At 38.7% G+C, this 13973-nt stretch overlaps 3 protein-coding genes across 3 annotated transcripts in view; 1 reads left to right on the forward strand and 2 right to left on the reverse strand.

Moving 5' to 3' along the window:
• Nucleotides 1–7400, forward strand: LOC103154244 (mitochondrial carrier homolog 1). The gene is made up of 12 exons (XM_007575463.2): nt 1–418; nt 756–840; nt 2232–2338; nt 2663–2722; nt 2881–2938; nt 3459–3510; nt 4929–4988; nt 5067–5160; nt 5637–5684; nt 5769–5836; nt 6524–6599; nt 6682–7400. Exons 1-12 carry the CDS (start codon nt 317–319, stop codon nt 6754–6756), a joined length of 885 nt encoding a protein of 294 aa, XP_007575525.1. The 5' UTR covers nt 1–316; the 3' UTR covers nt 6757–7400.
• tbc1d25 (TBC1 domain family, member 25) overlaps nt 7021–13973 on the reverse strand; it is a 21059-nt gene continuing 14106 nt past the window's right edge. The window contains exon 8 of the transcript XR_001659140.1: nt 7021–7031. The gene's annotated coding sequence lies outside the window, so the exon portion shown is untranslated. The remainder of the gene's footprint in view (nt 7032–13973) is intronic.
• On the reverse strand, nt 9963–12671 carry ndufb11 (NADH:ubiquinone oxidoreductase subunit B11). Its single transcript, XM_007575464.2, has 3 exons — nt 12439–12671; nt 10473–10603; nt 9963–10168 (listed from the first exon to the last, which is right to left on the reverse strand). The coding sequence occupies exons 1-3, from the start codon at nt 12610–12612 to the stop codon at nt 10039–10041; spliced, it is 435 nt and encodes a 144-aa protein (XP_007575526.1). The 5' UTR covers nt 12613–12671; the 3' UTR covers nt 9963–10038.

A 13973-nucleotide genomic window follows, 5' to 3' on the forward strand; every position in this document is an offset into this window, starting at 1 on the left:
TATGTGACGTCAGCGGATAGACTCCGCCCAGTTGTTTTTGTTCCGCCGAGAGACCCCAGCCATCTGTTTTAAACCTAAATATGATGTGATGAAGGATATAAGCTACTTTTTGTTTTGCTTTTCTTTTTTTTTAAATTGGACACATTAATTTAGCTGAACTCGGTTTCACCTCAGAGTTTGAGACTGAAAGCTCAGAGCGGAAGTCATGTTAGCTCCAGCTGATTCTCTCCGGAGATGATCCAATTCTGTGAATTTCGGTGACCAAAGATGGATCTCCGTGAAGTCGATCCCAAACTGGAAGCCTACCTTGACCAGGATGTCCTCTACTCCCGTGGAAGTGGACGCTGCCGTTGTGCTGCTGGGGGCGAGTGTTACTGCCATCACACACCCGCTCCTTTACGTCAAACTGCTAATTCAGGTAGCTGGGCCGACCGACCGAACGAATATATATATATATATATATATATATATATATATATATATATATATATATATATATATATAACATCTTTCTTTGTTAAAGCTGTTATAGATCATCAAACACATTCGATGAGCTCATCCAATGTGTTTGATGATAATACTGTATCATAAGTATGATAATACTTAGTGTCCTTAAAATGTACTTATGCAAATGTAAGTATGTTTGAAATATACTAAAGTATATATTTTTGTTTTCACCTGGGAAGCAGTGCGAGTATCACCTCTGTTTCCATCTCAGATCAATTTGTATTTTCTCCCTTTTTTCGTTTTTCCAGGTGGGACACGAACCTCTTCCTCCAGCTGCTGGGACAACAATGTTTGGAAGACCAGTTCTATACCTGCCTGGTTTCTTTAGCTATGGTGAGTTATGGCTGCATATATGGGACATCCAAAGACCAAAACACTCTTTTGTGGGGGCGACTGTGGCTCTGTGTGTACAGTAGCTGTCTTGTGATCAGAAGGTTGTAGGTTCAATTTCAGCTTCCTCCTGTCACATGTGCAAGGCACCTAACCTTGGTTGGATATAGTTTATGAAAATATCAGTATCAAAGCACTGGGATACACTGTGCCAGCTACGTCACACTAGTGACCTGAAGAAACTGCTACACAAGAAAAAAGTAAGGGAGAAACATGGGCAATTACTGAGAAGTAAATGAGGAAGCTGAAGAGTACCAAGCAAGTATTCTTTTGTGCATCTCTAAAAGTCAGGTGAAGATGTAGCTGAGCGAGCCGGAGAATATCAAATATATTTTGTCAGAGATGAGGAAGATCACAGACTTCAAGGAGAATGTCTGACTGATGGAAGTCTAGACAGATCCAGTGAACTGAACAGGTTGCAAGATCGGCATCTCCTTTCCTCCCCCCAGCCAAAGATACATCACACCTTTCTTTGACCAACAGCTCGTCTGTCACCCAATGTTTTGTTTTTCACCTTGATTATGGACCCTTTTTCTTACATCTCTGTCTTTAACAAAATCAGGAGATGCTGGAGCTCCCTTCGTCTCATCCTTCTTTATGCCCATCTCTAAAAGTCAGGTGAAGATGTAGCTGAGCAAGTGAAGTGGAACCAGGCTGCAGGTCCAAATAGTGTCAACCTGAGTCCTGAAAGCCTGCGCTATGCAGCTCTGTGGAATTTTGCAACATTTCTTCAACCTTAGCTGGAACTGGGAGAAGGTTCAAGTGTTGTTGCCCTGCTGTGGCACCAAAGAAAGCTTACTCATCAGTGATCGGTGACCATTGACCTGTTGCTCTGACATCCAAAATTATAAAGGTCCTGGAGAGACTACACTTGGCCCACCTGAGTATTATTGCTTACTTAAGTGCACATGACAATATCACAACCCCTTGCAGTTTGCTTATTGCTGTTGAGGTGGAGTTGAAGATGCAGTCATATGCCTTGACAAAGGACAATGGAGGCAACACTGTGAGGATCATGTTCTTTGATTTTTCCAGTGCAATTCAGCCTGATCCCTGATCTGCTTTGTCCGAAACTCCAGAAGACACAAGCGGAGGCCTCAACAATCACCTGGATCGATGACAAGCAGACAACATTTTGTTCATTCAATACATTTAATTTTCTTGTGGGATTAATAAAGTATTTTTGATTTTAAAAATGGCACAGTATATGACCTATGCATGCTGCGGCAATATTCTGTCGCAGCATGTTTAACGTGTTAACGAAATGTGCTAACTAAAAAATAATTATGCCACTGTAGCTCAGAACAGCTAAGAGGAAGTGTGTTTGTTTTCAGCTCAGTATATTCTCAAAGTGGATGGGAAGCTGGGACTCTTCCGGGGCCTCTCACCTCGCATAGTATCCAGCACCATCTCTACTGTGGTCAGGGGCAAAATTAAACGGGTAAGAAAGACACTAATATTGTGGTCATATTAACACAACAATCCATGCTTTACTCCCTGAGATAGAAACTAATGGTAGTCACTTTTTATATACTTGGAAATAATGCTGGAAGTAATAGAGCATGGAAGTTTTTCTGTACAACACCAGATGGACTTCTGTCCAATGTTTATTTTCATTTATTTAGATGTGTTCATAGAGATCTGAATGCTTTTTTTTTACTGACATTCACTGCAGTTCTATTGTATTAACAAACACAGATCTTATAGCAACAATTATTTTCAGATGCAACTTTTTATTCAAATTGTAACTTTTTTCTATAACCAGAGGGAGCTCCAGTCCAAAAAAGATGAGCACCAAAATTCCTTTAGGAAATTGGTCCAAGAGGTGAGAGGTCAATGCTTTCTGAAGAATCATTAGTATTACAGTGTTTTCTCTCTTTAATCCAAGTAAGACGAGGGTTAAACTGACAGTTCATATGTTTCAGTATGCCATGTTGAAATCAAAAATCATAATGACCTTCTTCTTTCAACTTTTTTTCTCAGACGTCACATGAGATGATCTTTCAGTGCCTGTCCAAAGTTGCCACCCATCCTTTTCACGGTATGCCCTCAGTAAGATGGCTTCCTCTGCACAGGTTTTGAACTTTCCTCTGAGCCTCATATCACCAGTAGGACCAATTAAAAAAAAACAAAAGTCTTCCCCAGTTCAGTTTTTTAATATTGTAAAGTGCCTTGTGTCTTGTGATGATGGGAATCCATTACCAGAGCTGTAATCTTCACAGTGACAGTATTATTATTTGTCATTTGAATACGAGAAAAACTGCACAACATCAGTAGAATCTTGTAAAGCTCTACTGATGGTAAGAATTTACAAGGTTTTGCTTGGATGGGCCAAACAAAACAATTTCAAACAAAACAAAAGAAGCCAATGTGGCATATTGTTTTCATGCAGGACACAATTAACGCTCAACTGGTGAAACCAGCAAAATGTGTCTCCCGCTTTCTAGACTACGCGCCCTGTTACCAGACCGATAAAAGCCAAGGTGATGTGCGGTGTTGCTTCTGAATGAACACCAGAGTCAGTAGATTATCTGATCAGCTGTTTTGTTTTTCTTTGGCAGTCATGTCAGTGCGCTGCATGGCCCAGTTCGTCGGCAGAGAGACCAAGTACAGGTAAGGTCACAAGATCTGGTCCAGGTACAGTACAATAACTTCCTATAAAGTTTTTCAAGTCAACACAGATGTGGGAACAGCAAGTCACTGATGGGGATCCACGTTGAGGGAGATTGCTTTGTGCTCTCCCTTGCTTGGTCCTTCTGAGTTCTGGCCATAGCAGACTGACTCCTTCCTGGTGACTTTTAGCAACTTTGTGCCCCCACAAGCACATCACCCTTAACAAATAAGGTCATACAAACAGACGTCCCTATATTCCATTGATGTGATTTGCTTATGTTGAAGTCAGAGGCAGTTTTGATTTGATAAACTCACTCACACAATCAGGATACCATCTCTCGATATCCATTTAGAGCAGTCTGTCCTGGCACAACTAGCTTTTCCATGTGCTTAAATAAAACTGGTGTCGCCAAGTGGGGGATGAGGCTTCAGCAGCTGTTACTTGTTTCATATGTAAGTGAAAAGTCTAAAATGACACAAATCCCAACAGAAAAAACTAAATGAAGAAATATTTAGCTGGTATGCTTATTTTTATTTTTTATTTATTTAGTTATTTATTTTTTTAAGCAAATTTGATTAGTATCCTCCAAAAAGGGTAATATCAAAGCAGAAAAATACCAAGTGATGTGAATACTTTTGCATAATTTAATTTTGCATAATTTAGCATATTTTGGCTCAAACATGCTGAGCTAAAACTAAACTTCTGGTAAAATTTTAAGCCACCTTAACTTCCAGTAAACAGAATATCTTTTTTTTTTTTTTTTTACAAAAAACCGAAAAGTAAAACAAGGGAGTTGAAGTTGGTCAAACATAATTTGTACCTTAAAGTATTATTACTTTAAGGCAGTCCTTCTCAAACTGTGGTCCCCGGACCACTGGTGGTCCACGGGCGCCCTCTAGTGGTCCGCGAGGTACTGCATGTAAACGACCCTTTATTTGCCGTGACATGAGTTCAAAGTACCACGCTACAATTAACTTGCAAAAGGATTGTGTTAAAAATAACCACGTAAAACTGGCTTAAAACCGGGTTATTAAAAAAAACAACAACTCCAGGACTACTCAGAGGAAGCTAAGTCATAGGTGCTGAATGTGGATGTGTTGTTCATTAGTGATTGGATTCCGGTTATTGGTAGGAATCGCTTCATAGTCAGAACTGTTCTTTGTTTTAAGATAAGTCAGAATAAGTCTTTATGTTGACTTTATCTTGACTTTAACATAAAGTCAACATGTTAGTTTAGTTCAGACTTCTTGTTGAGGTTTTCACAGATTATTCTAGGTTACATTTTGCAGAGACATCTGAATGAAGACATCGTTCCCTTCATCCCAGCAGTCAAGTCTTTAATCGCTAATCCTGATGTAATTAAATGGTTTCATTTGTGTCTGGTGAAATGTGGCTGAATGCGTTTTCTCGTTTGCAGTGGTCTATTCAGTTGTATCATGAAGATATTTAAGGAGGAAGGATTGTCTGGATTTTATATGTAAGTGGGGCTCCCCCCCTCTGCAGTCCATACGGTATGTTTAACTCCTTACGGTCTGATCAGTGTGCTTGTTTGCAGTGGTTTTGTTCCACATGTGCTGGGAGAAGTCCTTTTCCTGTGGTGCTGTAACCTGCTGGCCTACTTCATCAACACCTATGCTGTAGACGACAGCGTACGTATACCAGCTGTTTGTATCTAAGCTGTCTTATCCATGCCTAAATGGACTGAGCTGCTGCCATGTTATTGGCTGATTCAACATTTATGTTAATGAGGCGTTGGACAGGTGTACCTAATAAAGTGGCTGGTGAGTGTATTCACAGCTTTTGAAGCTGTTTACCTCCAGCTTTAAGACCGTTTTCCACAAGCTCTTAATTCTTGTGTTAAAGGTTACCTGAAGGATCATGAACTCTGTGAACTCTTGACCTCTTTGTATCAGTTCAGTCTGTCACATTTTGTCTCTTTCTTTCTTCTTGCTCGATCACATAATTGGTTTTAATGTTTCTGTTAGTACAGTGCTCCATTTATTTTAGTATTGTACCATCAAGCTGTCATGAAAATTGTACTAAATCGAAAACTTTAACATTCTCACTAATGTGCATTGTCCTCTATAAGTAATTTATTGGAATCTAACTCCTGTTCTTGTTTTAGTTTAGTCAGGCATCAACAATAAGAAGCTACACAAAGTTTGTGATGGGCGTAAGTTTACTGTTATTACAGCACTTTAATTTTGACAGCTATTGATGGTCCGCAGTTACATTAACATCGACTGCATTTCTCCAGATTACGCTGAGTGTTCTGACTTACCCATTCACGCTGGTTGCTGATGTAATGGCCGTCAACAACTGTGGGTGAGTGACAGAATGATTCACGATTCACTGTTTCCTGTCTGATGAGGTCTGGCAGATTGTTTTAACAATCTGGAAGTTTGTCATCTGCATTCATACCTGAGATCAGTAAAAAACTAATGAAGTAATTATTTAAACGTCATAAACTCTTTAAACCTGGGATTAAATACAGAAATAATGTATTCAAAATAGAATTAATTATATGTGCCTTTGTTGAACGTATTGTGGGCAGGACTAGGGCTGCATCTAATGTCTGATTGGCGAGTTTGTGGTAAATAAATTGCAACAATTTAATAGTGTTATTGAAGTTTTTTTCTGAACTTTCCAGCGGGGATATTGAACTGACATTCAGTCGAAGCAAACTTTGATGGGTGAAGTGAAATAATTTATTGAATGATGAAATATTTAAATAAAATGAGTACATTTAATTAAGACATAATTACATATATATTTTGATACATTATTTCTGTATTTATTTCTAGTTTTAATAAATTGACACATTTACATGAAGTTTTTTCATTATAATTTGGTACTCTTCACTCTGATTCCTCAATTTAAAGCAACAAGACTCTATTTTATTCCCCGAAGGCTTTGGACAACACACCCTGAACTGATTGTTAGAATCACAGAACGTAGAATCTGATCTTGCTCCGTGCTGCCGCTCTGACTCATTCAGCTCTGTGTTTCCAGTCTGGCTGCAGGTCTTCCTCCTCGGTTTCCCGTCTTTAAATCCTGGCTGCACTGCTGGAATCATCTGAGTACCGAGGTATGCAGACATCCTGACCACACGTCCATCTTCCTGTCCTCAGAACATGTAGAGCTCAACTGTTCTCCCCAACCTCCTTCAGGGTCAACTCTTCAGAGGCTCCAGGCTCTTTTTCCGCCGTGCGCCCGTGACTCTACCGCCTTCTGTCGAAGATTAACGTAGTCATCACTTGCTAGGATGAAACTGGAAGAGATCTCACCCCCGAACTATGTTCCAGATCAAGTAGAAGAGGCAGTGCTGTTCATGGTCCATCAGGGGCCTCATGCATAAAAGACTGTGCAATTTTCACACTAAAACTTGACGTATGAAAAAATTTAGAAAAGTGCAGCGCACAAAAAAAAAAAAAAAAAATTGGATGCCTAAAGCCGTGCGCACACATGTGGCCACACACCTGTCCTTTATAAACCCTAATTTGTGGGAAACAGAGCGCAGCTGCTGGTCCACCCTCAGGGCCGGCCCAAGCCTCCATGGGGCCCTAAGCAAAATTTGGTTTTGGGGCCCTCTAGTTCTGCTAATAATGGGGGCTGGCTGCAATCAACAGTCAGAATATTAGCTCATTAACACACCTGCTATAAACTTACTGCATCTCTGACAGTGATGTTTACATTATATGCCATATGCACGTGTATAATATATATACATATATAGGATACATTTATTGGCCGATTTATCGGTGCAGATTTCCTTAACTGTGGGGGATTGGTGATTGGCCGATACTTTCATGAAGCCCATTTTATTCCCTGATCTCATCTTCGTCAGCAAAGGTTTAAAAATCAGTCTCTGTCCTTTTCTGCTCTGTAGTGAAAAGTTTGACTGACAGACTGGCCCACCAGGTCATGTCTGCATGTTTGCAGCTAACAATATTCACCCCACTGTTGCCAACTCAGTGACTTTCTTGCTACATTTAGTAACATTTCAGACAAAAAAATTTGGTATCGGCCAAAACCAAAATTGGCAGGTCAGGCTTTTTAAAGATCGGTAACCGGCGAATGGCCAGAAAACTGCAGTCGGTGCAGCCCAACTTAAAATGGAATACATGCACACATATTCATGACATTCTTTGTTTAAATTAATTTTTTCTTAGGTGTAATTACAATAGATACAATTTTAATTTATACCATGCGAGTCGTTCTCACTTGAGAATGTTGACTGGTACCGGGTTGATTCTGTGTCTTCAAACAATTTTAATTGGAGAATTTTCACATAACTTATAAGTTGATGTAAAAATACTGTTTGTTTTAGATGCATAAATTATCATGCTCAGCAGCAAACAATATATCGCCAACTACAGCTTAGAGCAGCTCATTGATATATTAATGCAGTAGCTATGCAGCCTGATGTAAAAACATTTTGCTAGATAATGTCAAACATTGAGAAGTTTTAATTATTGTTGTCAAATGTTATCAAACACGTTTTGAAGGCAAAAAAAAAAAAAAAAATCTGAAATATACAGAGCCACGCATGAGAATCAATTCATTTAAAGTTAAAACTCAGCTTCACCTAAATTCAAACATTCTAGGATAAATGTTTGGCTGTTGATCTGGACTGTTGCAGGTCGCTATCAAGCTAATTTTCAATTAGCATCTCCAAATCTTTCTGAGAAACATTACCAAGACACATTAAAACATCTTGACTTTTTCCTCTACTCTTCCTCTTTCTTTTCTCTCTCCCTGAATAATAAATATTTTTTGAGACATTGTTTTAACAACTTATCTTTTACTGATTCTTTGGAGTTTTGGATGTGCTCTGCACAGCCATTCATATTACCGTTCAGTGCGGGACATACCACCAGGGGGACCCCAAGAGCAATTTATTCATTTATTTTTCTTTTTGCCGATATAAGAAAGATTTATACATACATTATCACTTTATCAAACATATATTATTGTAAAAAAAAAAAAAGAAAGAAGAAAATTACAACTTTATAATGAATTTATGTGCTTTTGTTAATATAATCACATAGAAATCATTGCAAAAAAAAAAATAAATAAAATAAAAATCAGTTCCATTTAGAGGGCCCCCAAGTAGCCCTGGGGCCCTAAGCGACCGCTTAGTTTGCTTATGCCTTGGGCCAGCCGTGTCCACCCTGTCGCCACCCATAAGTACATATGTAAAATAGTAGTTTACCACCACACAAAGCAATAACCATGGCAACGTCCTTGTTTGTAGCAGTCCTTGTTTGAGCAGAGGCGCTGCCAGGAATCTTGGGCCCTCTGACAAAAACTTTGATTGGGCCCCCCTGCGCAGCTTCTGTTACAACTTTTTGAGTCTATTTGACCCTTAAAAAGCATCACAATTTTAAAGGCTTGCAACCGCCTTGCTTTCTTTGGTTCAGTACTGATACTAGAATAATATTTATTGCTCATGAATTTTACATCCAACAGTCTACATACAGTATGCAAATAGGTTGCTTAAATGTTTTTCTATTAGTTTTAGTTTACTGAAATATCTCTCCCCATGATCAACAGTCATAGGCAACCATAAAGCAATCCAGACTTCTCAAAAATGATATTTAGTTGCATTTTATTCAAGCTTCAGTATTTTTCACAGATCCATCCTGACTGAAGCTCTTCCACAAAAACGTCAGTCTTGACGTGTCGTAGTTGAAGTAAGAGCTGCGATTGAATCAGGAAGACTGAATATAAATATTCACACTTTTCAGATTTTTAGGCAAACATTCTGAAAAGGACATTTTTCCATCCACTTCACAGTTTTGCAATATTTTAAACACACTGAGGAGTGAAACTGTGCATTCCCAGTTCAGCATGGCCACCAAGGATCAGAGCGGCAGCATCATGCTGAAGCCGACCGCTGAACGGACAACCAACCACATTAAAACTCTGAGCTCTCATGGACCCCAGTGTTAAAATTTACAACAGGAAGAAACACATTTACAGCCCGAAGTCTAAGATGAAACATTCATAATTCAATAAGATAGTGAAATAAAAATGCAATCCATTATTGATAAAAAGGGATCACTACGAGTCAACCTGGGATGTGTTCTGAATCTCTAGAAAACCTGCAGTTTTGGGGTTAAGGCACAAGAAAAAAAGCTGTTTTTTTAATGTTTTGATGTCTTTGACACTGTTAAGGTGCTTCTATTGTTTATAGAAAATAAGATAACAGAATTTTAAAAGGTTATTTGTCACAACTCTTCTACATTCCTCCTTCATGTTGGTTTCTGATGTGAGACTCTGAGATCTGGTAATTTTGGAGAACAAAGCAGGACTGAAAAACGGACACCTTCCCATTACATCCATCTAACACTTCCACAGGAATACGAGGTTCAAAACTATAAAACACCAAAAAAAAGCTATATTTTACCATTGAAAATCAAGATGTGGAGGCAAAAAACCCAAACATCATCCAATAAGAACATAGTTTATTTAATCAGTGATTTACAACAACCATGAAATAGAGTGGGACAGTGCAGGAGGGGTCAGTCCTCGTTGGAGGAGGGCAGGATGATTTTGCTGACGTCGTAGTAGTTCTCCTCGATGAGCGGCAGACCGTCTTTCTCCCTGAGCAGAATGAGTCGTTCTGCTTCCCTTCTGGCCCACTTCCGCATGCTGGACGCCACACAATCACAAACACAGGTTAGCCTTCACTGAAGTCAGTGCTTGCCTCATTAAATTGTACTGGATCCTTATTTAACAGTCGAACCAAACTGCAGAGGTAGTGAGGAAAACTCTTTCCTGCTTCCAGTTAAAATACCAAAGAGGTAGCAGCCAGGAGCTGTTGCTCATCAATTTGTGAAGGGCTATGAAACCATTTCCACCTTTTTGATGCCCACCATTCTACTGTAAGAATGTTTATTGTAATGCATGTCACCTCACATCTGAGCAGAACCAAAAAAAAAAAAAAAAAACTTACCCGTGGTCTGGTAAATAGTGGATAAAGGTTCCTCCGATAACTAGAGCCACAGAGATGCCCAAGAAGAAGCCCATCTTCATGTTCCTCACATCCTCTTCCGGATCGGTGGAGAAGCCATGGAAGTCTGGATTCTGATCAAAATAATAAATAATACATTAGAAACTCTTTAAAAAAAAAAGAGAAGGCTGTCGAAAGCTGACCTGAAACAACTGTTATGGGTTCTGTTATGATGGATAAAATGACTTCAAAATCACTTGAATAATACGAGTTACAATAACATTAGGCTATTGTTTTCCTCCATCTCTTATCTGCTTACACACACAGTGCTGCTGCTCACATAACCATATCACATAAGACTGGCTAGTCACACATAAACAGACTGAGACTGATTACGCAGCCTTTTAGGGAGGGCACAGACTGCAGAGAAGAATGAAAACTAAACTCGAGCTACAGTCTGTGCCTCACTTGGTTGCATCCATCAGGTGAGCTCAGCGTGGCTCCAGCGCTGGACAGTGAATGTAACTCTGTGTCTGTTCCATTTATAATATGGCTTTTAACATTTGATAATTTTTCAGCATTAAAGGCTGTTTTATACTTAACCAAATCTCATTATTTCTCAAGGTAATTACACTGAGGGGTTCTGGCCGGGTCCTGAAACTGGTAAATGGAACTTGTTGAGGAACAGAGATAAAAATGAATGAACCACAACACAACAATCAAGCTGGAGCACCCTGACTGACTCACACATTGGTCCTGTAGGAGGTGACTGCCTGCCTGAATATCAGAGGTCATGGGAAAACCCAGGGAGGTGAACGTTACCCCAAGTTCCGCTTGTTTCAGTATAATTCCATTGAAGTAAATAAAAAAAAAAATCCCAAAGGGAAATGAAATGTTATTGTAACTCATATCATTCAATTATCTTTAAAGAATCATTGTGGATGGTGATGCTATGGGCAGGATGGATCTCCAGTAGCAGTCAGTGTTGCGACAAATCTGAAGAGGCCTCTGACTGAAGATTGCTGCTGTGTAACAGACTCATCTGGACAACTGTCTGAAAGTAATAAAGAGCAAAACTCCTTTCAGCTGCACAGCATTTAGAACCAGAGGGAATAATTGTCCAAAGATAAACTAAAAATATATATGTAAAACAAGAACAGCAGCAAAAACACTACAACAGATCAGAACTAAGGTACCAGAGATGCTACATGCTGCCATTATGAATGTGACAGAAAAGAACTAGTGATTATCATCTGTTAGTACATCTAAACTTGCTGTGCTTAGTTGACGTCGGTTTAACATACCTGTTTTTATTCAATGTTCCAAATATTTCGGCTTATATTATTTAGATTTAAGAAATACTGAAGAGCTCAAAAAATAAATTGTGCAATATGTGACAAAATAATCTTGACTTTACGTTTAGTTGTCCGAGTTGTGCCTCGCTTCATTTAAAATTCTATTTAGAGTCAAATCTATAAATACACATTCATACATGAGGGATAAGATGTATCTGTTTAAAATAAATATTTCATCAATTAAGGGGATTTGTTTTAAATTAAAGTCATTTTATCCATCGTAACTGTAAGTTTGAACTTAAATGTCTTCAGGTTTTATTACATTTTATTCTATACTTGTTTTCTTCCTATATAGAGACTACTAATATAAAACCTCATATTGTCTGGATAAAATGTGGATTTACAATTTTATACTTCGTTTTATATCTTGCTGTAACTTCTGTACTTTTGTCCAAGATCAGCTCACTGGTTTAGCTAGTGTTTGTATAAAAAGGGTTATCTCAATAAAGGTTTAATGTTTCATAATTAAACATTCAGCACAGCGCAAACCCACCTGAACAAATAATAAACCTGGCATTGAACTGGACTGAGTTGAAAGAAAACAGAACACCCCCGCCAGGACACAGTCCCGTCAGCGCAGGCTCGTTCGCTGGAGGTCCAGTAGCTGAACTCACCTTGGAGAACGGGCTGACCTCGCCGTGTCCAGACTGATTCACGGGCTCGTACATCTCCGTCACAGCGGTCGAGGAGATGGCGCTGTCAGCTTTGGACTGCGATACGAAGCGGGTCGAAAGGACAGAAACAGACCGGGGCAATGCAAGCCCCAGCCGTGACAATCGGGACAACATTTCTCCTGCCCGAGAAGGATACTGCGCCACCGGAAGCGGAAATGTTACCTCTTTTTACTTGCCTTACTATGAGCCGGAACGTTACCGCCATCAGGTGGTGGTCGATGGTAATGCAAACTGACCAAATATGAAATAAAGAAATACGAAATTCCAAATGACAGATCAATAATTAATAAAAGGATAAAAACCGTTGGGTTTCTGATTAAAGCACTTTTTTAAAATTTAATTTTCAAAATACTTTATTTTTCACAGAGGTAAAATACATATCGTTGTAACTCATGTTATGCCATGTTCTTCAACTAGATAGATGCTGGGGGTTGTCGGCAGGAAGATCTCCTGTAGCGGTCTGTATTACAGCAATTCAAAAGAAGACTCTGACTAAAGACACTTTGTTGTTGCATAATGGACTCGAGGAGGTTTAGGATTATCCATAACGTATTAACAAATATTTGAGGGAAAGGAAGAGAAATTCACAAACACAATCAATTTCTGACAGATCTAACAAATGAATTAATATAAATGGGAACAAACTTAAGTTTATTATTTTCCATTTTATTTTGCAAAAGTTTTGAGTCTCAGTGCCAAGCTTATTAGTGTTTTCTGCTATTATTCTATTTCAGAACAAATAGTTACTTTATTTCAATGAAGAAAGGTGGAATGTTCTTCAAGTCTTGTCTTACACATTTATTTTGTGTAGTTTCTACTACGAAGATTACTGTACATTTCCAAAACCTTTTTGTATTTTCACTTTTTAACAATGTGTTGTTTCTGGCTTTAAGTCAACACAGAATCTATAACACAGATTCTCTTGTTTTGAAGAATCAGTCCATTGTCGCTTAACCTCTTTTATAATGATACTTTTTAGTATTTTGAAGATTATTTGTCATGTTTTGCTTGGCAAAATTGTAATGTATAACTTTTAACTAAATTTGGATTTTGTCAAAAGTTTATGTGAATTTTAGATATTCAGAAAATGACTACACAACAAAAACTGACTAGTAAGATGCATGATTGTTTATTTGTGTTCAATATACAATAAACAACATTAATATGTGTTTAAAAGATGAACCTGTGTGAAGTGACATCAGTTGAGTTTGAACCAACTGCATCTCATCACCAGCTCAACGAAGTCCATCTGCTCACTGCACGTCTCTGCAGACAGAGGCTGCTCTCCACATTATGAAAAGAAACAATCAAATGGGGAAATCTGAAGAAGTAAGATTTTGCTCTTGAGCTCCGTAAATCATTCTGCCCCACAAAGAGAAGCTGCAGACAAACTTTGAGTGTTTCGTAAGACAGTAAAGCTGTTAATGTTGAATTGTTAGCTGCATTCTTGAGTCTCTGTTTGGTAGAGAAATCAT

This window comes from Poecilia formosa, unplaced genomic scaffold (genome assembly GCF_000485575.1).
Source record: "Poecilia formosa unplaced genomic scaffold, Poecilia_formosa-5.1.2 Scaffold377, whole genome shotgun sequence".
Lineage (NCBI taxonomy): Eukaryota > Metazoa > Chordata > Actinopteri > Cyprinodontiformes > Poeciliidae > Poecilia > Poecilia formosa.